The sequence below is a fragment of the Polypterus senegalus genome, chromosome 15 (genome assembly GCF_016835505.1).
Source record: "Polypterus senegalus isolate Bchr_013 chromosome 15, ASM1683550v1, whole genome shotgun sequence".
NCBI classification, from domain to species: domain Eukaryota; kingdom Metazoa; phylum Chordata; class Cladistia; order Polypteriformes; family Polypteridae; genus Polypterus; species Polypterus senegalus.
In genome coordinates this window covers 77960309-77982453 of record NC_053168.1, presented here as the reverse complement: position 1 = coordinate 77982453, position 22145 = coordinate 77960309, and the positions used below count along the sequence as shown (strand labels likewise).

The 22145-nt window shown below is 34.7% G+C and overlaps 1 protein-coding gene across 5 annotated transcripts in view; it reads left to right on the top strand.

The window, feature by feature from the left end:
- The window catches only part of sgce (sarcoglycan, epsilon), a 53373-nt gene extending 36357 nt beyond the window's left edge, over positions 1 to 17016 (top strand). For 3 of the 5 annotated variants that reach the window (XM_039736944.1, XM_039736943.1, XM_039736940.1), the window contains 8 exons: positions 1512 to 1710; positions 3254 to 3416; positions 6173 to 6387; positions 6971 to 6997; positions 7542 to 7730; positions 11955 to 11998; positions 16173 to 16210; positions 16659 to 17016. In XM_039736944.1, coding sequence (XP_039592878.1) covers positions 1512 to 1710; positions 3254 to 3416; positions 6173 to 6387; positions 6971 to 6997; positions 7542 to 7730; positions 11955 to 11998; positions 16173 to 16210; positions 16659 to 16709 — 926 coding nt within the window. In that variant the 3' untranslated portion in view covers positions 16710 to 17016. The remainder of the gene's footprint in view (positions 1 to 1511; positions 1711 to 3253; positions 3417 to 6172; positions 6388 to 6970; positions 6998 to 7541; positions 7731 to 11954; positions 11999 to 16172; positions 16211 to 16658) is intronic. The other 2 variants (XM_039736941.1, XM_039736942.1) reach the window with 2 other exon arrangements.
- The last annotated feature ends 5129 nt before the right edge of the window (positions 17017 to 22145 follow it).

The following is a 22145-nucleotide window of genomic DNA, read 5'->3' as shown; positions in this document are numbered from 1 at the left end:
CCAGCAACAGTTTTTTTCCAAGTCGGGCGAGAGATATAATCCATTGCAAGTGTTTTGTGTCTGTCTTTGGGTATTCTTCTATCTGACTGCACCTATCAGTGCACCACCTGTGGGAGGATCCTAAATTCATTCCTAAAGTATCTGTCATTGTTTCTTTTTTCAAAGTACACTTATCATATAGACAGGAATGGCAAAATGCCATGACCTTTCAGATAGTTGTGCATGGGGAAAGAGTTAGTCTACTGTAGCACAGCAAGGACAGAATTTGCATTTTCCTCCTGAAGTTAAGGTTCAACTAGAGAATTTAATTTTCCAGTAAAGTATCCCAGCAAAGGCTTTCTCAGTAAGGCTGAGGTGTGTGTGTAACTGAAACACACTCTTTAGTCTACTTTTTTAAAAATGGGAGAACTACATCAGCTTGCCAGTTAAACACTGTATAGGTTAAGGATAGCTGTAAAAAATAATTATTGTACACGTGACAAACTGACAATAGCTCCTTGACTTTTTAGTGTTTAATATATTGGCTGTATGTTTTGAGTAGGTGTTGTACCGCTAGATTACTGGTAAACTGGCTTCTTTGAACTGAGCTTGACTAGGCTATGTGAGCCACATGGCCACAAAGTGATCACTGGTGAATGCAGTTCTAAGGCCTGGTTCCAGGAGTACATTCCAGTGTCCTTTTTCAAGGCAACATTTCTTAGATCCATTTAGAATCACTAAGATTTTTCTTTGCCTGCCTCCTCTCCTTAGACTCATTTGCTTTGGCTAACAATATCAGGAGCACACAGCTACGGACAAATACACTTTAAAGATTATTGAGGCAAATTAACCTCTCCTTGCCAATAATGTATCCATACTACATTGGTAATTTAATTCTAGTTAAAAACTCCCACCAAAATTCATATGCGGTCTCTATGTAAGTCATGAAAGACCATCACCCTTACAGTCAATTTTCAGTCTATCTCTGTAAATAATTGCAATCATAGTCAATTCCACGAATTATTGACACATTTTAATAAGAAAGCTTTTACTTTATTGTTTCTTATATTCATTTTAACACATTTTTGATACCATTACAGATATATCCTTTTTAGATACAGTATATGTAAACTTAGAAACTTTGAAAAAGATTCATGTTACAAAATTATGTAAAATGCACAATTGCTCATATTTGTGAACACTCCCTTTGAGTTTTAATTTGTTAGGGATTTTTTTGAGATGAATAGCCTATTCTCATCACAGCTGTTGCGTTTTAATGTGCAGGGTGTGCCCTTCAATGGAATTTCTCATGGTATCATAGTCTTAGAAGAGATGATATGTATGTGAAGGAAAGGAAAACTATATTTAAATAAATATATTGCACCACAGCACTGGTAATACTGGTAATACTACACCTAAGCAAAGAGAAAAAACCTTGAGTCAATTTTATGTACTGTAGTTTACTGATATAATGCATATTAAAGTGATCACATTTCTTATTAGGTAACAATCTTTTTCTTTTCCTGTGATAGATTTCCCATTGCCATATCAAGCTGAATTCTTTATAAAAAATATGAATGTGGAAGAAATGTTGGCTAGTGAGGTACTGGGAGATTTCCTTGGCGCAGTAAAAAATGTTTGGCAGCCAGAACGTCTTAATGCAATTAATATCACTTCAGCACTGGACAGAGGAGGAAGAATCCCACTTCCTATTAATGACTTAAAGGAAGGGTAAGCCTAAAAATGATGCATAAGCATGTACAAATATCAGAATTTTGTGTAAAGGCTATGCATTGTACTGTAATTAGTAGATAGTATACAGTACTTATTATTGTAAATAAAATGATTGATTGATTAATGGGCAAATTAAACAATCTGTTTTAGTCATTGCATTTTACCATTATCAAACCAGAAGTTTACATTTATTAAACAGTGGCAGATGAGCTGCTGATTTTTGATGTGTTATACCAGTCCAACATTATATTTAAAGACGGTATACAAGGTAAGCTTTCAGTCACTGAAACAGGTCAGGAGACAAAAAGGGAACACTCACAAGTTAAAAAACTTGTTCTTTATCTATTTGACAGGGTACATTATGGTCCCTTAATAAAAATATTAGCTATGAAATCATGTTCATGAGGTTAACAACCTAGGGAAAAGGTAGTTCATGCTGGGCTGCTTTGGCACACATGTAGTATGTGAAGAGCTACTCCCACACACAGTACCAAAACTCCAGGGTGACTGCAGCAGTAGAAACCATGAATGTTTCACTTTGCCTGATCTTCAATGTTTTTTCCCAAAACTTTTTATAATGTTCTGTCTAGAATAGAGGATTTAGAAGGAAGGATTTACTGAATGTTATCCCAGAAAACTGACATAAGGAGATCCTATAGATCAGTGTTTCCCAAACTCGGTCCTGGGGACCCCCTGTGGCTGCAGGTTTTTGTTCCAACCGCATTCTTAATCAGTGACAACACCTGATAACACTGATTTCATTTAATTAGCTGGTATTTTTTTTTCTTTTATTCGACATTGAGAAAAGCACAGCAGCATGATTTTTACATTTATAAGACATTTATAAATATTTGTGCTTTTGCTATAGATTTAAATGCTTAACTCTCTTTTGTTGATTTCATTATACTTTGCCCTTTCTCTGTGCAGTTTTTCCCCATTCGTTGTATCTTAATAATGACAATTTAAAACAAGCAGATCAGACACCCAGGCAAACAACACTGAATAATCAAAGGCTACAACTACTTTAGAGTCAGACCCACTAATTAGTAAATAATGGATTAATTAAACAATTAGAACACCTAGAAAAGTAGAATGAAAATCAAGATGAAAATACTGTTAAAAAGAAAACAAAAAACATTCCTATATAACTACTTGGTACATTTTAATATTTTTTTTTCGCAAACTTAGTTTTCTAATTTCTATATTAGTTCCCTAAACACAGAACTTGGGAAATATCAGTTCACTTAATTAGCCCAGGAGTTCAATTAAAAAAAGAAGCTGGTTGGATCAAAAACCTGCAGCCACAGGGGTCCCCAGGACCGAGTTTGGGAAACACTGCTATAGATGTTTAGGTTGTGAAAGTTATTCTGCAGATATCCTACACCACTGAAAATACATTTTTAGAATACCATTTTCGATATATATAGTAGTGTTCATTTATATATTATCAGTAACTTTAAGGTGTTTTCATCAAATGTCAATTCTCTGTGACAGAAACATGTATTATTGGAATTGACTTTTTTCCCTTTATACTATACAGTGTGTATGTTATGGTTGGAGCTGACGCAGCATTTTCATCTTGCCTAAAGGAAGTAGAAAGTCCCCAAAATCAACTGAAATGTAATCAAGAAATGGAACCTCTTATTACATGTGATAATAAGTTCCGAGCTCAGTTTCATATTGATTGGTGCAAACTGTCTCTGGTAATTATTTAACTTTCTAAACATTTACTTCAAGAGGGAGCATGTGTGACTGCTGGACAAACATTTACTCTTGATGAACTTTACGTACTTTATATATTTAAAAATTGATTTATTTTATATATAGATATGATTTGAAGGTGAATGTACAATGGAGCGAACATGTACCTCGTGACACGTCAACATGCTACCAAATTAAAAACATAAAAACATTTTGTTGACATGGGGAAGACAAACTAATTTAATAAATGTATTCTGGGTGAATTTCTAATAGCACACACAGAAAGTAGATATACATTTCTAAGAAATACTGTTTTGAATTATGAGCTCAATACAGTATTTAAATAATTATTGCATATTTAATTTTAATCAGATAAAATTTAGCATTAATATGCCTTATTGCATCAGATTAGGTAACATGTAAACCCTTTCCATCGTTTTACTTGCCATAAAACAGGAACCAAATGGAGTAAGAGAGCGAAAGAGAGAAAGATATTATCAAATGCATAATTCTAAGAACCTCAGCTAAGGTACTGTAAAATGCTGCAAAATAAATGTTCAATAAACATTATTTACTACAGATTCTATCACTTTCTTAGTTAGCTTAGTGCTTAGTTCCACCTACATCTTAAGGCGCATAAGGCAGGAAATTTCCTCCAGCGCCAACCTTTGTTGCATCGATTCATCCTACGTCTATGACACCAAATTCTTCTTTGCGTGGTCACTCTCCAGGTCTTGATTGGTCATCCCTCTTGTCTCTTCCTGTTTTGGGGTGTCCAATACATTTTGATCTAGTGTAGTTGATGATTGGGTAGTCAAAAGATGTAGCGAGCCAAACAAATTCCGCAAATGGTGAGGGATTTGGTCAGTCTCAGCAGTTCACTCAGCCTCAAGACCTCATCATTAGTGACTCAATCATAATTGGTGGTACCAAGCAATGTGGCTTTAAGATTTTGAGCTTTTGAACTTTGCTTTCGGTTATCCTCCACTTTTCACTAGTGTATGTTGCAGTCCGTATTATGATGCTATTGGAATAGTTTGATGTTCATCGCTCAGTAAATCAATGTTAAGGTCCATATGCAGTGCATTCTTTGGAAAACTGCCATTACTTGGCTGATTCACCTGCATACATCATTGTGGGTGCTTCCATGCGATGTAAAGGTACTACCAAATTATGTAAACTTGGCTGTCTCCTTGAGTCGACCAATTCCTGAAGTGATACAGAGTTTGGTGGCACAGTTCACCTTCATAACTTTGGTCTTCTTGTTGCTAATCTGGCGGCCAACCTTGTGCATCTCCAGTTCCAATGGTCATATTCTGTAGCATGGGTTGTAATTCAGTCATGAACACAACATCATCCACAAAGTCCAGATCAGTAAGATGGGCATAGTCAGTCCATGGAATTCCACTCTTCAGATCCCACCTGCCACATGGAAAAGTCGAGGACGGAGGACGAAGAGGAACAGCTAGGATGAAGAGGAACAGCGACAAACTGCACCCTTGCCGGACACTGGTGTTGATGTCTGTCAACCTATTTTATCTCGGGATTCAAAATGACAAATTTTTGTTAGAGGTCCCTGGAACACGTAGCAAGGAGCTAATTTCATGATGAATGCTGTTGTCAAGTTGACAAAGTTAAACAGCACTGGCTGTTGCTATTCTATACTTTGTTTGATGATATTCCATAAGATGAAAATTTGCTCAGTGCAGTATCAGCCAGGATGAAAGCCAGCTTTTTCCTTATAGAGCAGTACATCCACAATCTTGCTAAGTCTTCAGGGCATTACAGAACAGAATACTTTTCCAAGAATGGATTTTACAGTAATTCCCCTCCAAGTATTGCACATTGTGCTCACCTTTGTTTGGTATCTTGATAATGATGCCCTCTTTCTATTCTGTTGGCGCAATTGCTGCCTTCCAACAGTCATTACACAGTTTTTGAGTGCTTTTTCCAGCACCATCCCACCTCACTTCAAAAGTTCTGCTGAGGTTTGGTTTTATCCTGGAGCTTTGTTGTTCTTAATTTCTTGAATTGCTCTACACACTTCATTTTCTTGCTAATTTTAATGGAAAAAATCATTTTATGCACATTTCTTTCCCTTAAAATGAACAGGAGTTTTGTTCAGTTTATGATGTCACCTTCTAATTTATTTATTTTTAAACATAATCGTTAAAAAAAGCTCATCAAGGCACAATGGTTTCTTTAATAACTAAATGTATCAATTAATTCATCAATCAAGTCTTGGGCCCTTTCAAAGGAATAATATCACACAGTTCCTGGAAGGGCATAATTAAATATATTATCATGACTACTTATCTGAAAAAGATATTAGACCCATAAGTGAAGGTAGTATTATGTAAAATGCAAAAAATGAAACCAGTAGCGCATCTGGTAAGTTAATCAGGAGACTCTCTATTGACCTTGAGGGTGAGTACACCCTGTAATACACAGAAATCCCATCTCAGATTTGGTCCCTGCCTTACACCTGACAGTGTTTGACTATGCATTGCCTTCATTTTGTTTCAGAAAGTGGATTGCTGCAAACCAGAAATTAAAATAAACAAATACAACATACTAAAAATAAATAAATAGTGGTATTAATAGTATTTATTTTGATTACTATTATTTTCAGCTTTAAATTAAAGCATTATGACAAAATGAAAATTTGTGTATGATCTTTTAGTCCATGTTAAATGATTCTGCATTATTAAAAAGCATTATTTATACAAGAAATGATAGTGAAGTTTTTTTTTAATAGGTGGATATAACAAAAGTCATCCCTGTTGGTAAGGAAAGGCCAGATCCAGGAAGTGGAGTGCTGCTTGATCTTGGAGAATACAATCCTCCTTCTGACATGCTCAAAAGTAGGGACTATTTCTCTGACTTCCTGATCACTCTGGCAGTGCCATCAGCTGTTGCTGCAGTCCTTTTCATCATCCTCGGTTACATTATGTGCTGCCGCAGAGAGGGAGTGTAAGTGAACCTGTTATGTTGCAAATGCATTTCTTTCCTATGGAAAACTACAAGTCTGTCTTTTAGGGTGCACTTTTTGTGATGAAGTTTATGTATTATCACTTTATTATTTAAGTTTCAGAAATCCCAATTGGGATTCATGTGTAGTGATTATTTATTTCCTGTATGAAAACAACCTTAAATTGTTAAAAATTTGGGTTGAATTTATTAAAAAGAAGTTTGCACTTTAAATGTTACCACCACTTAAAATGCAGAGTTCAGATCAGGATAGTGTTTAAATATAGTTGTAAAAAGCAGCAAGCAACATTTAGCTATTTACTCATTCATCTTTATGTCATCTACGTGCCATTACTGCTTCCTCTTCATCTTTGTTTCATTTTTCCACATTCTCTTTTATTCATGTTATTGACATGTGCCTTTTTCTCTCTTCCATTGACCCTCCAAAACAGAGCAAATGCTGTCCATTTATCTCCATCATAGACATGTACGCAGCATTTGCTAAGGATGGGGCTCCATTGCCTAATATTTGATGTTTTCAGTATTAATACTAGTATTTAATTCATTAATTTTGTTTTGTTTCTAGGGATAAACGAAACATGCAAACCTCAGAGTAAGTGTCTTCTTTCCTGTGGTTTTATTTGTTATGCTTCCATTTATTTTGTTTTACTTTCCTCATTTCACTTCCATATCATTTATTCACAACACCTGATTCCTGAATTTGAGCCATTCATTAATTCATCAGTGTGGTTTACTCCACTATGCAAAAAGCTGCTTGTAGCACAGGGTTTTTGGTCTATACGTAGAGCAAAAATGAAAGTGAGAAAAAAAATCTCCACAACAGAGCATAATCTAATCATTTATATAAAATGATCATAGTTATATGTGCTGTATCTGTTATAGAAGTCTGGAAGAATAGGCAATGTTAATACAGTGGCATGCAACATACAATGTGTTCTTTATTTTTCAGCAATAACAGCAACATTAATATGAATACTCTATTTTATTTGTTTTTTTATTTTCTATGCAGTCAATTCTTATCATGTCTTAAAAGGTCTTTGCTGCTTATGAAGTACACCCAGCTGATTGCCAATAAATATTCTACACCAAGTAACACACAGTCAAAATCTGAGTCTTGGCCCCTTTCTTTTGAACAGTATTCAGCTGACCCACCATAGCTCCATTCAGAAGTCCACCAAGGAACTCCGAAGCATGTCCAAAAACCGGGAAGTAGCATGGCCCCTGTCCACCCTGCCTGTTTTCCACCCTGTCAGCGGTGAACTCGTGCCACCTTTGCATCCAGAAAGCTACGAAAACACCAGCATGCCTTTAATGCAAACACAGACGTAAGTTTCTTGTTAATAAGACTTCAATACAGCAAACTTTAATAGTGCTCATTTTAATTTTCTGTTGTGAGAACAATAAGAACAGGTTTTTCAACATTTTTCCCTCTAATTAAGTTAATTAGATGGTGATGCCATTGACTCATTTTAAATGCCTTTGAAAGACTGTTATGTTCCAGATGTATCGGATGTCTCTTCTGTTCTATTTCTGATGAATATGGTACTCAGTTGTTTCTTGTGTGAATGTCACACTTTACATTCACTGTATTGGCCATGTAAGATTTTTTTTAATTATTAATACTTTTTAATCAAACAATTTCCTATATTACTAACATATAACATCAGGTTTATTTACTTTATCTAAATAATTACATTTTAGCTTAACAATAGCTAGAAAATACTATGATGAAATCATATGGTACATACCATTTTCTACGAATGATTAATCTGAAACAAGGTCACAGGATCCTTATCCCAGCAAGTATCGAGTGCAAGGAAGAAACAATCCCTTGAACAGGACGCCAGTCCATCGCAGGGGAACACACTCACAAACTGCACACATATTAGGGCCAATTTAGCATCGCAAATTCATCTAACTTGCATGATTTTGGACTGCGGGTGAAAGCCCAGATGAAACTCACACAGTCATGGGGAGAACATCCAAAGACAGAGGAGTCAAGATTATCTTTCTTGAGCAGGAGTTTAATAACTGCAGTATTTAGACAGTCAGGGAAGACCCCACATCTAATGATGAGTTCACTATGTTAAGTACACTATCAATAAGGACACTGTAGACTTCTTTAAAAAAGCCTAGTGGTACTGGGTCAGGGACAGAGGTGAAGGGTTTCAGCTGATTATTGTAAAGAATGAACGTTATCAACCTGCAGTTACAAAGATGTTTGAACACATTAATCACACATAAAGGTTCAGCTCTCCTATGCAATATAAAGATAGCATGGAGACAAATAGATATTGCAGTTAATGTACAGGCAGAATATCACAACTGTTGGGCATTTGACAAGAACTGCACTGTGTTTTAACAGTTTCTACGGTTCACAAAGATGCTAATTGTGCCATAAACAACCGAAAGAGCAGAACTACAACTTGTGCCATGCTAAGATGGGGTTATGGCCTGAAAAAATGCTTTTCCTTTTGTATATTTTGAGACTGAAATTAAAATCTCTCTATTATAATGAAAAAACCTGTGTCGAGACGAGACTTTTTGGATGATTTTTTCAAGTCCCGCGAGTCGAGACTTTGGCCATGAAATGTTTTCAAGTCATGCCCTCCTCTCAACCATAGAAAACCATGCACACGGTACTCTCACCTCTCATTCATGTTAATGCTTTTGACAGACACAGTTCTTGCTTTCTCAGCTCTTATAAATTGTAACATTTTCCTCACTTCAAGTTCCCAATTACAGAAGATGTATTATTAATCTTATTGAAGAATTTCATCATGAAGGGTTATCAACAGTAAAAATGAGTACATGGCAATCCTAGCACAGAGAAACGATGAAGTCAAACGAATTAACGGCAAAAAATTTTGATTGGTTACATTGCAAATTGATTAAATGCGTATCAGTAGACTATACTGAAATAGTTGGTGGTGATCGTGTGGAAGATGAAAATATCAACTTTAATAATAAATAACAACAATATTTTCCGAAGAATATCTACAACCGTTAACACCATCTGGTCTTCCTCTGCATGAATTAATATAGAAAGAAGGATGTATCCAAGAAAGGTAATGTAGTACAACTTCAAGGGATAAAATTAGACAACAAATGAGATCTTGATATGCCATTTGTATTAAAACGTTAACAGTTTCCTATTAGAATAGCTTTTACAAAGACAATTTACAAATCTCAGAGCCAAACATTTGAAAATTTTATTTTATTTAATAGAGAGAAAGAAATTAAATTCAATCACGTGCAGTTATACGTGGCGCTGTCACGATGAAAGTCCAAACACAGAATCACAATTCAATGCAATATTGACAAAAAATTTTTTTACTTAAGTTTTACTTAAGTAAAAGTGTAAGTTTAAGAAGTTAGTTTTTTAGATAGTTTTAATGAATTACTGTGTTGTAACTAATGGTAACTGCTAGATTCACAATTTATTTCAGGTGCTTTTCTTCTTTTATGAAGAAATACTAATTCTTATTTTATGGTAGTGTTATTCATTTTCTTTTAATGGTAATTTCATTTTATTGTTGATACAGTATGAGTTGACAATTAGTGGATAACTTAGTGATGTAGTATTATTAGTAAGGCTGAGAAAGAGGGGATTGTATTTACTACGCTGGTTGTAATTGGGGTGCTATTTTTTTGGATCCCTTTTGTTATTAAAAGAAAAATAAAACTACAGTTAGTCACAGTCATTCCACATTTATTATCAGCACATCAATCAGGGCCATTTTCACACCATTTGAATTTTAATCTTTTGTGTAAGAAGGCCATTGAGCCAATATAAGCCTATTTGTTGTCCAGTTTTAACAAATTACATTGCAAAGTGTTGTTAAAAAGCAGGTATTTAATGTAGCTTACTAATGTATGAAATTACATTTTACTATCTGTTATTTTTAAATACGATTCACCGTTATAAAAGTATTTAATAAACAAAAATGTAATAACTGTCTCTTTAACCTGTAACCAAAAAAAAACCATAAAATCCTTGAACTTTCATATCAGTTAACTGAGTCCTTGATCACACCTGAATGTTACGCCATGCATAAGTTTTCTAATTTGTTTTAACTTGACTTTGATTTTTGGTTTGCTGAAGTGCTTTGGTTACTTATTACATTTTTTTGATCTGATCACTGACTATATTTTATTTCAAGTTATTACACTCACAATAAATGTGGGCACTTTGTCTCTACTTCACACCCATTTTGAAAAGACTTCAATACCCAGGAAATTTCATCTTTCCAAAAGTGGACTTCACACATGCCGAGTTTTTATAAAATGATAATTGGTGCTAGTAATATTTTTGTGTGGCTTGGAATGAACCCTGCAGGAGTAACCTGTAAGTTTGTAAGGGCATTATCCACCAGCAAGCCTAAGGGTAATTCAAGGGTAAATTTAAAAGCTAGGGCATTATTGAGGCTAAAGTCACAGAGAGAGAGTTTCAGTGAGGTCTCAGCTAGAAGAATAGGAGAGAAAGAGAGAAAAAGACTGGGAGTTGCAAGATCAAAACCTTTGGTGTATTATCAGGTGGGCATTAATTTATAATATTTTATTTTTTGGATACATTGATATCTGCACATCCCTCAGGTATGTTCAGAGCAGTGTCAATGTTAGCTAGCAACTTAATATAATTATTTGCTAAAACAATGAAAAAAACACACACAGCAGGTAGAAGAATCCATGTTTAATCTTAAGGTTAGTTGAGTGCAATTTGGAATGGACCAGCATCTGTATGCCAGAGACTATTACTCATAAAAGACATTTTGGTATTTAGGTTTCCTTACTCTCTGGAATAAAAACATGTACCTTTTTTGGAGAACAAATTATTAAAAGCCTGTATTTCTCATGTTTAAGGGAAAGGATTTTAGGGTGGTGGAAGGAAATAAGAATACCTACAGAAATTCCTTGCAGGCACACAGAAAACATGCAAACTTTACACAATCATTATTTACGCATGGATTCAAACCCAGGGTACTGGAACTATCAGTGCTGACTACTATGCCTCAGTGCTGCTGTCAGTTATTCAGCAATATGCCACCTTGAAAATGTGTATGTGCTTAATTATACCGTGCATGTTTAAATAATCAAATCATTTTTTTAAATTTTGACCTTAGAAAATACTCTATTTTGAAAAGAACCTCTCACTAGAATTATACAGGGTATCCCAAAAAATGTATAAATACTTTGAATGATTATAAATACAATGTTTATTAAAGACAACACTGCAACTGGTGCCATTTATTTGAACTTGCTGCATTGCAGATTCCTGTAGTAAGTTCAAATAAATGGCACCAGTTGCAGTTTTGTCTTAATTAGCATTGTATTTATAATCATTCAAAGTGTGTAAACATTTTTTGAGACACCCTGTAGTAATGTGTAAAATAATAAATATTCTTTTCATTAAAAAATGTAAAAGAATAAAATATAAACTGATGTAAAATAGATTTTTCTGGTGGAGCAGAATATGGGTTTAATTAAGTCATATTAAATTAATCACATTTGCCCACAAAATATCTAATGTATAAATTTTTGTTTTTCAGAAATCTGCAGCACCAGACACCGATACCACAACAGCAGACAACAGGTTAGCATTATGAAACTTCTTAAGTTAAAGACAAAAAAATCAGTTTAAAATCATTGATTAATGTGAATGACAACAAGCAGAGGTTAACATGACATTTTATGGATATGTTTGATCCTTGGATTTATAGTGGGTGTGAAGAGGTACCGTGATGTGCTCTCCAACTAAGGTCACAAAAAGAAGACATGACACTTAATAATAAAACCTAAAATTATTGTATGTTCTTTAAAATGAAAAACTAAAGACACTCATGCTGTATTACAGTAAAAAATCTATATTTACATTTATATTTAATTTTATATTTATACAGTCTTTTAATTGACAAAAAATGAAAACTGTATAAATAAACATGACATTTGTTCAGTGTGCAAAAATTAATTTCGAAGGACTTTTTTTCTCTTTGTGTTTACCAATTACTGAAGGTACCTATGAAAACTGTTTTCTTTTTCTCTGCTTTTAAAGAAATACTTTACCCAAAAATTATATGATATTTTTTACTTACTCCATGTACTTTGTAGTGGTAGCCAAGAAATTTTTTTAATGTCATGTTTTCATGTAGATAGGAGAGAAAAAATGGTTATGACATAATAGAAGCCCGTGGTAACCAGTGCATCACAATGGCAAATTATGTGAAAAATGCCTATGAAAAAAAAAATCTTATATTACTCATATCATATAATCTGTAAGTCTGTTATCAAGTTGTTGCTTTTTTGCTAAAATATTGTTAAATATTCTGGAATAAACTTTGCAAATCTAAATAGGAATTTAAAAGCATTATAGGAGTCACTTTTTGAATTAAAGACAGGGATCTTGACCACCGAATAAGTGGGAGAGGCTGTTCAACTATTTAAAAAGTCATTCCCAAGAGGCTTTAGTTTACTGTTTAGGATGTTTACCCTGAGTATTATGGAAGTGATGTAATTATTTAACAACATTTAAGAAAAAAAACATGTACAGTATTTTGCACATTTTGAACATACAACTAGGTAACAGACATGAATAATGTGAGATTTTTTTTCTTTTGTGCATAACCATTTTTCACATTGTTTGCCATTGTGCAGCACTAACTACTATTGGCTTTTATTTTGTTATAAACATGTTTTTCTCCTTTCTTCTTGTAAATATGAGAGTAAAATTTTTGCTTAGCCACCACTACAAAGAACATTGGGTAAGTAACATCTAAAAAAATTAGGACATGAGTGTCAGTAGGCTTTGCACCCTAGGAACCAAGTTACCCAAACGATTTGATAACATTTCAGTAATTATTTACTGCTCTGATGATGATCTTTCTTATCATAAAATAGGTCATTATGGTAGCAATTTATGAGAAGAATTCATAATTAATTTCAGAATTACGGTATTTGAAGGTTTCTCCAGAGCGCCTCTTTCTCTTGCACGATTTGGCTCAAAACCTAATCAGCACATTGTCATCTCATAACAGACCTAAGTTTTGAGTTTGGTATTTATTTGTCCAGCCATTTTAGCTCTAGACCATTCTCCAGAAACTTCAACACACAGACACACACACGCACACACAGACAGACACACACCCAACATGAAGATATCAATATTTTCTGTATCAGTGGACCCTAAAACATTGAAATCCATCAAAAACCTGAGATTTATCAAATTTTTGATAAATCTAAAGCTTTTGCTCCCCCTACATAGACGATAGATTATGGTGGTCGAGGGCACGAAACAAAAATATCATTTTAGAGTAGAGTATTCCTTTAAATGTAAAACATGGAAACTGATTAACATTTAAACAAATACAATACTTTTTTCCGACACTACAATCACATAAAGAGAAAAATAATAATTTAATAAAACAAGAACAGTCAGTCAGTCATTCTCCAGCCCGCTATATCATAACACAGGGGTCTGCTGGAGCCAATCCCAGCCAGCACAGGGAGAAAGGCAGGAACAGACCCTGGGCAGGGTGCCAGCCCACCACAGGGCACACACACACAGACACACCCACACACCAAGCACACACTAGGGACAATTTAGGATCACCAATGCACCTAACCTACATGTCTTTGGACTAAGGGTGGAAACCGGAGCACCAGGAGGAAACCCACGCAGACACAGGGAGAACATGCAAACTCCAAGCAGGGAGGACTCAGAAAGCGAACCCTGGTCTCCTTACTGCGAGGTAGCAGCGCTACCACTGCACCACCGTGCTGCCCCAACAAGTGAACAATATAAGTATAAACTGGAAATTATTCACAAAAATATTGAAAAATTGAGCTCCAAAGATAGTTTGACTCATTATTTTTCCACGTGAAGTCTGTATATGTAGGCTTTCTCTAGAGATTTTTTTCTTCATTAGTTCAAAGACATGCTGTTGGGTTGATTGTTGACTTCAAACTAGTCCTGAGTAAGTGGGCATGAGTCTGTGTGTGAATGTGCCCTGTACATGACTGGTACTCCATCTTTGGTTGACTGACTCATACCCTATACTTAGAAGCTCAAAAAATAAATGAATTGGTGGATTACACAGTAGCTGATTAAATGAAAACTCTAAAAAGCAAGTGCTGAAAGTTTATTAAAAGTGGATACTATTTTAGTTACGTAAAAAAGCAAAAAACATCAATTACACTTCTGGCTAACTAAAATATATAAACCCTCCAGTATATACTGGCTATGTCCCTGTTTTTTTTTGGAGTTGGCATTTATGCTTCATGCAGGAGACATACAGGGGATATTCTGTGCAGATGCCCAAACTCCTCCAATTGACCGCTTTCGTATGCTCAATAGAGTTTATACTTGTACTCTAGGTATTTTGAAAGTAATATTCTCATAGGTCATGAGTGAAGATAGGGATGTAGATTGAAGAGTGCACTGAAGGCTTCATCATTTTTTACCATCAATGACCAGAGTGTGGCTACCAGTCTCAGAATTATATCAGCTATGGAGTCAAACTTTGTTCCTGGAAAGCCACAGTAATTTTAGATTTTTGCTTCAGGAAGTTTTTAAACAGAATTAATTTATCTCCGTAAGTGGAACATAATCTCTTGCTTAGTTTTAGCAGACTTACTTGCCAAGACGAAAAGCACTTAAATGCTTCTTTACACTTAAATAGCTGCATTCTAAATGTTAATTGGTTCTTTTTTCTTAAATAGCTACCAATGAATTACAAAAACAAGGAAATCAACAATTAAAAAGATTTCATGTGCACCTTTTTGTATTTATCATGAATTAATTTAATCACAAAAATATCGAGGAAACAATTATGAACAAAATATTTTGTTGTTATCAGAAATGAAAAAATCTGCAGTATTGGAAATGTATGACATCAGCTCATGAGAACATTAACAAAACACGCCAACAACTGTGGTCATTATAACCCTCCAGGAACTAAATTTTACAGTTCACTACTTTATGTGACTGTAACTTATGAACGAGACACCAAAAAACAATTTTATCTTTTGGTTACAGAAATAAGGTCATCACCATTCATGTCAAATGTATTTCATAATGATTGGAAAGCCTATCAGTGAACAGCAAGTATATCTATCCACAATCCATTTTTGAACCATTTGAATTTGGGATGGGCTGGGCTGCAATATCAAGTGCAAGAAAGTAACCGATCTTGGACAAAGCACACCCGCGTCTATTTCTACCATATATAAATATATATACTATATTTATACACCACAATTTAGGATTGCCAAATAACATGTATTTGGGACGTAAAAGGGAAAGAGAAGTACCTGGATATATTCTATTCACTATTTACACTTTTACATTATGACTTATTCATTTTTTAGTATAATCTTTGTTAAGAGATTTAAATGATATGTTTATTTATATTTAGCAAAACACCTAAATATTGTCTCATGTTATTCTTATAATGAAGCAGAAACAGACACTTTTATTGATTTCACATTGATTTTAGACGTTGAAGGTTTAGGTTAAAGATGCATCTGTACCTTATAATCACAATGTACCAATTAAAGAAATGAGGAATAATATTAGTATGCTTTATTTTGGCCTGCATCTCTTTACAATTTTGCACTTTAGCTTTGATATCATAGTATGAAAAAACAGTTCATTATTCAACTCTCTGAGCAAGGGGTGACTCACTGTGTCCACATGAAAAATGCAAATTACTTTATTTCCAACAATGCTAAATTACTTTATTTTTTTATTTTAATTATGGCTTACATCAAAGGAGGTAATTATTGTATGTCAACATTTCGACGACTTGAGGCAAGTATGCAGCATTTCATGTTTTGGTAATTTTCCCATTCACGTTCAGAATGCTCACTTTTAAAAGACAAAGAAGGCAGAGATAATGGAGGGTGAGGCAAAGAAGACACTGTAAGATGTTAATGTGTCTAGAAAAAAAATGTTATGACAAAGAAGTCTAATCAGGGCCAGGCCCAAAGCGAAAGACAGACTGAGGAAGCCTCCAACTAACAAAATATGCACTACATGATTAGAATTTGAAATGACTGTATTCTGTTTAACAGAAATAAAATTATAATGCCTAAAGATACAAGCATTCTCATATTCAAAGAGTAAAATTGGCAAATAGTGCATGTTATGCAGATGAATAGGACTTCATTTTGAATTACCCCATAACATTTAAATAAAATGTGTATTTATATTTATATATTTATACTGTATTAAAATGTATATTTTTGTTTACTTTTAGGTAAATGGTATTCCTGAAGAAAGAAAATTTACCGAAGCACTGAATTTGTAATTTATTAGGATTAGAATCTATTTTATTCAAAATATTTTTTTAATATTAAAGACTGTTTCCAGTGTTGCATGAGCATACATTAATCATTGATGCTTTAAAATCAGTTTATAAATGTTGAAAGCTGCGGTATTATATGAATTAATACATTTGATGAGACAAATATAACAGGCAAGCTACTTAGTGTATAACCTTTTTTTGCAAGATGAACATTTTTAAATAGCAAATGAAACATTAAAAATGTGTTTTTTAAATATTTGTGCAACACCCATAATAAATGAATGGTTGATTTGTACTTAAAAATTTGAAAGATGTGTTATGTCCTATGTTGTATTCTTGATCTTAATAGGTTGAGAGACTAAAAAAAATCAGACACAAAGATTTGCTTTTTGACTCGCATGACTGACCTAAACCCACACGTGTCATTCATGTGAAGTGATTTAATTTGGATTCTCTCTGCTTATTCAGCATCAGAGATTAGCAATGAAAACTTTCCGAATGGAACCCCTGAACAGGTACTGTATAACAATAGTTACAACATGGTGGCACCTTTGCAAGTCCAGTTCCTAGCATAATGGAAGGCCTAGGTAGAAATATTAGGTTGGGAATGGGCAAAAAAAATAATAATAAAACAACACCAAAGTGCACAGGTTTTTTTATAATAACTGCCTGCTTAGACTTTTAAAAATACTCTTCTCATTCTAATCTCCACTTCTGTCCTCATCATGATTGCATGTCCTTACTACAAACAGCCTTCATCTCAGCTCACCACTCCGGTGTTCTGAGGTATTGTCTCTCATATTTAAGTGGATGTTTTGTGAAACAAGAACCAGGGAAGGAATGAAATTGAATTGACAGTTTAAGAATTGACCAACAAAGATCTGTCTTCATTCCACTAATGCCTTTTTAAAAAAAAAACAAAAAAAACAAATGTAAGACCAGCGTTTGCACCACCATTGTAGTATACTCAGGGCCTCTTCAGGATTTCATTACCAACTACCTTCACCTATCTGCCATTAGCTTTGTCTTTTGCCTCTTTATTAGATTCCTTCTTCCTTATCATATGCTCGTTGTAGCAGGGCTGTCCATCTTCATTCCTGAAGAGCCATATAGTCTGCTGTTTTTAATAAATGGATTATTCCTCCATTTGAAGACCTTCCTAAACATTGCATTTGATTTACCTCAATCAGCCTATTTACAATTGAATAATGGGGTGTCTTGATTTTCTCAGTTGCATGTTACATTCATTCATTTTTGTACTCTGGATTGTTGTGCTTTGTTTGTTTGTTTACTCAGTCTCAGTCATAAAATTATCTAAGACAATGAGATTTGGTTATACTACCATCAGTTAATCAGATGTTTCAGAGGTACTGTGTAACTACCTAAGTACTTTCCTGTGTACAATATTTGTTGTGTTTATTTTTTTACTGGGGCTAATGTTATTAGGTCACTGGAGCTGCTTACTCTTGAACATGATACATAACAGTTGTCCACGAGTAAGACATTTCTGTTGTAGATTAGTTGCTGCTTTTCCTAATAACATGGCTTTTGTTGATGGTCACTGCACAACATACTTTTACAGGAAACTATTTTTTTTAATTGAAACAGGCAATTAACAGGAATAATAGGTATTTTTGGTATACTGTATATGCTTACATATAAGTCGGATCTTGAAACTCGAAAAATTGATCATAAAATCAGACCCCAACTTATACGCCTGTTCAAAAATGCAACGCCTAATTTTTTTTTTACATCTTCTTGCCTCAGATCTTGCATCAGTTTCTCAAACGCATCAAATTTTGTTGCAGCAGCGCAGTCACCAATTTCTTTCAACGACATTTAATTTAAAACTAACTTCATAATTTCTTCTGATCGAACGGTCCATCATAGATAAGAGATGCTCTTATGATAAAAGTGTATGAGGGTGTGAGATACAAAAAACACAAATCAGTGCAAGCGTTGCCTTGGAATAGTTCAGGTATTACTGTGTGGTCATGTAGGCCCAATAGTGTGCTCCATGGTTACTCGCTCAGGTGGGTGTTAGCATATCATAATCTCTTGGACCAATAGCATGAGTTTTCCGCATTCAACTCATACGACCGACATTATAAAACACCAGAAATTATACTGTAAAATCAAATACCGGCTTATCCATGGGAGAACTTATCCCAGACTATATATGGTAAATATAATTTCTCCTATGGGACCTCTTATAAAAATGGTATCCTCAATCAGACTTGAATGTAATGCTTTGATCTGTAATTAACTTTTACAAACTATTAAGATCTAAAGTAAAACAAAATAAACATACAAAATGGAAAATGATGGAAAATAAAATAAACAAACTGCAAGTCTAAGTTTGGAATGTGAACTACATACGTATCATATAACAGTAGCAAGCCAAGTGAACTGAACTTAGCTTCAGATGTTGGTTTTTACTTCGTTCACTCAAGAATTTGCTTTTGAGTTCATTGCCATTTGAATGTTCACCTGGGATGTGAGGAGTTGCAGTGCTATAGTATTATTTTTTATGTTTACAATTGTCATTAGTTTACTTAACCACTTAAGCATTGGTTTACATGTTTATCATTATTGGTATGTACAAGCGTCTGTCTTTTTTTTTTATAATATAGCTTTACTCTGAAAGCTATAGCCAGCCAATAAGGTACTATCACTGAATCATGCTTTACTTTGTTTAACTTATTACAAATAGCAAAGTCTTTTACAGGCTGTATATTTACACAGCCCATGCCATAAACTAAACACATTTAATTTTAATGTAGTTTTCTCTCTGTAAATGTATTGCACTGATCTCTTTGTGGGAAGAGAAAAGAAGACATGAGAGCCATGGACAACCAATTAGGAAGAACCTTTAATGAAGGATTGAGGCTCAAAACAGAAGAGAAGTAAGAACTGTACAGAAAAGAATAGGTAAAAATAAATAATGCCCAGAACTCAAGTCAGTGTCAACCCCTACTGTTCTGGCTGTGGGGAACCCCTTAACTGTGGTTTGTTAGCATTTAAATTGACCAAAGGACACTGTTGCTCCAGGCTTGTCCCAAGAACAACACTTCCTCCTCTACTTCTCTCTCCCTCTCACTTTTTGCTTCTGGCAAAGCAAAACCTACACTCTGCCACAGCACCCACACTTTAGCTTTAGTCTTCCTTGAACTTTGAACTTTCCTACTTCCACAGCCCATTTTCCACATTGCATGTTATCTGATCTCTTTTCCTGTCCAGAACACCTCCCCTTCTTTACTTAGCTGTCCCACCCTATTGGTCAGTACTGCTTTGTGTGCCCCACCCATCACTTCTACTGGGTGCCTTTATTTTCATAAACTGGCAAGCCCCATATATCTCAAATAGATCATGGTCAATAAAATTTGAAAAAATTCACGTTTAAAAAGTATTACTACATTTTAAAAATGACTTGTTTTAAAACAGAGAAATGTTCAATGCAAATTTACTGTTTGAAATTTACCTTGACAGATGCTATTTCAACTTAAAGGAATACTCCAACCAAAAATGATACATGTAGTTTGTAGTGAAGGCAGAAAAATTTTTAATATTATATTTTTATGCAGAACAGCAATTTTACTCTAGAAAACATTTTTGGGAACAAAAATGGAATGCACTCAAGTTGTGAACGAGCATTTGAATAACTGTTGTTAGCATTCAGTATCCTGCTGTTCCTTTTTTAATGCCAATCTCTCTATGGCACAGGATGAACTCCCTGTAATAAGGCATAGCATTTATCAGAGTTAGAGGTGAAGATCTCTGCTGTACTTTGCCATGTTATGGCACAGGACAGCTACTTAAACAAGGGGTACAAATGAAAGAATGTATCTGAAGGATGTATCAATGCTGAGTTTTCAGGAAACAACTTTGAGTTTGCTGCGACAGGTAATGGGACAGGACCCTCACACACTTACACTTTCACCAGGTGAGTTTAGAACAGCAAAATGTCTTATCCTGGAGATGTGAGAGGAAACTGGAGTCCATGGAGGAAATGTGGAGAATGTGCAAACTTCACACATATAACAGAAAGGTGGAGTTCAAACCAAGGATTCTGAATCAATGAGGATGTAGCACTAATCACTGTGCCATCAAGCCTTCTGTCAAGGATGATGAGACCTGTGAAAGTACAGCAATTAATACACCATGTGCTTGATAATGGAGAGGCATTCATTACATCATCTGTGGTGGTGACCAGAATACTTTGGAAATGGTGGGTAACCAAGCTCACATGCCATCTAAGTTTTCAAGCTTAAAAAAAATAAGTTTTTCCTCTGGCCACTTGTGTCGAAAGTTAACAATAATTTCTTAACAAGTCACCATTGTGTTTGCAGTGTGCAGTCCCTGACTTAGATTTGGATGACCATGTTCCACATTTAAGGTATTGATTAACTGGAGAGCTGTGAGGGAGAGAGCTAGGGGTGCAAGAGAATCGGGAGCTGTTAGGGTGTAGAGTTCTAGTCTGGTGTGATCACATGATTTGGTTTAAAGACAACAAACACTGGAAATCCATTTGAGCTTAAAGAATAGAATAGAAGAATGCCTTTTTTGTCACTATACACATGTACAATGAGATTAAAAGTAGCTCCTTCAGTGCAGACGTATATGTAGAACATAAGTAAATAAACAAATGGTGCAAAAAGTTGCAAAAAAGTTAGAACATATCCTCCCGTGATTTATTTTCCCTATAATTCTTTCATGTTAGGAAATTCTGTTTCCTTCTAACTTAATTTTAATTTCAGGAACAAACAGAAGTCAGATAGAGTGAGTTCTGGAGTGTTCTGCTGATGCAAATCAGCGTTAGTGTCAATTCAGGAAGGAACTCAACCAATTCCAATTCAGGTGCATGAAATTCTAATTCCAATTCCATTTCCATTCAGCTGCATGCAATTCTAATTCCAATTCCAATTCCAGGAAGTGAATTGGAATTTACCATGCATCCAACCCTGGTTCAAATCAACAATCACATTGGGTTTGGTAAAAATTATTTGACTGACATAGTAAAAAAATACAATTTTGTGTGTGCTGCTGCTCCAGACTGTTATGACTTGAGACTCCCCACAATTCTCATAAATCTCATGTAGAGCTAAATATACCACCAAACCCCTTCTAGATATAAGGACAAACAAAGGATCTTTATTGAATTAAAAGTTTACTCTCAGAAAAATACTTTTCAACAAAAATGAAGCTCTGCAGACCACAAAAGGCCAAATGGAGTTGCCTAAAATAATATGGCAAATCTAATGCAAAGTCCCAATACAAGAATCCAAAGAGTGGTTAACAGATATAGCAAAAATGTTAAAAATCACAATAAGCACAGTAGGCACACACTGACTCACCAAAAACTCGCAGGCACATTCAAGATGAACCACCTGGAACTGTGGGAAACTCTTACCTTTATAGGGTTGAGGGCAGTTCCTAGTG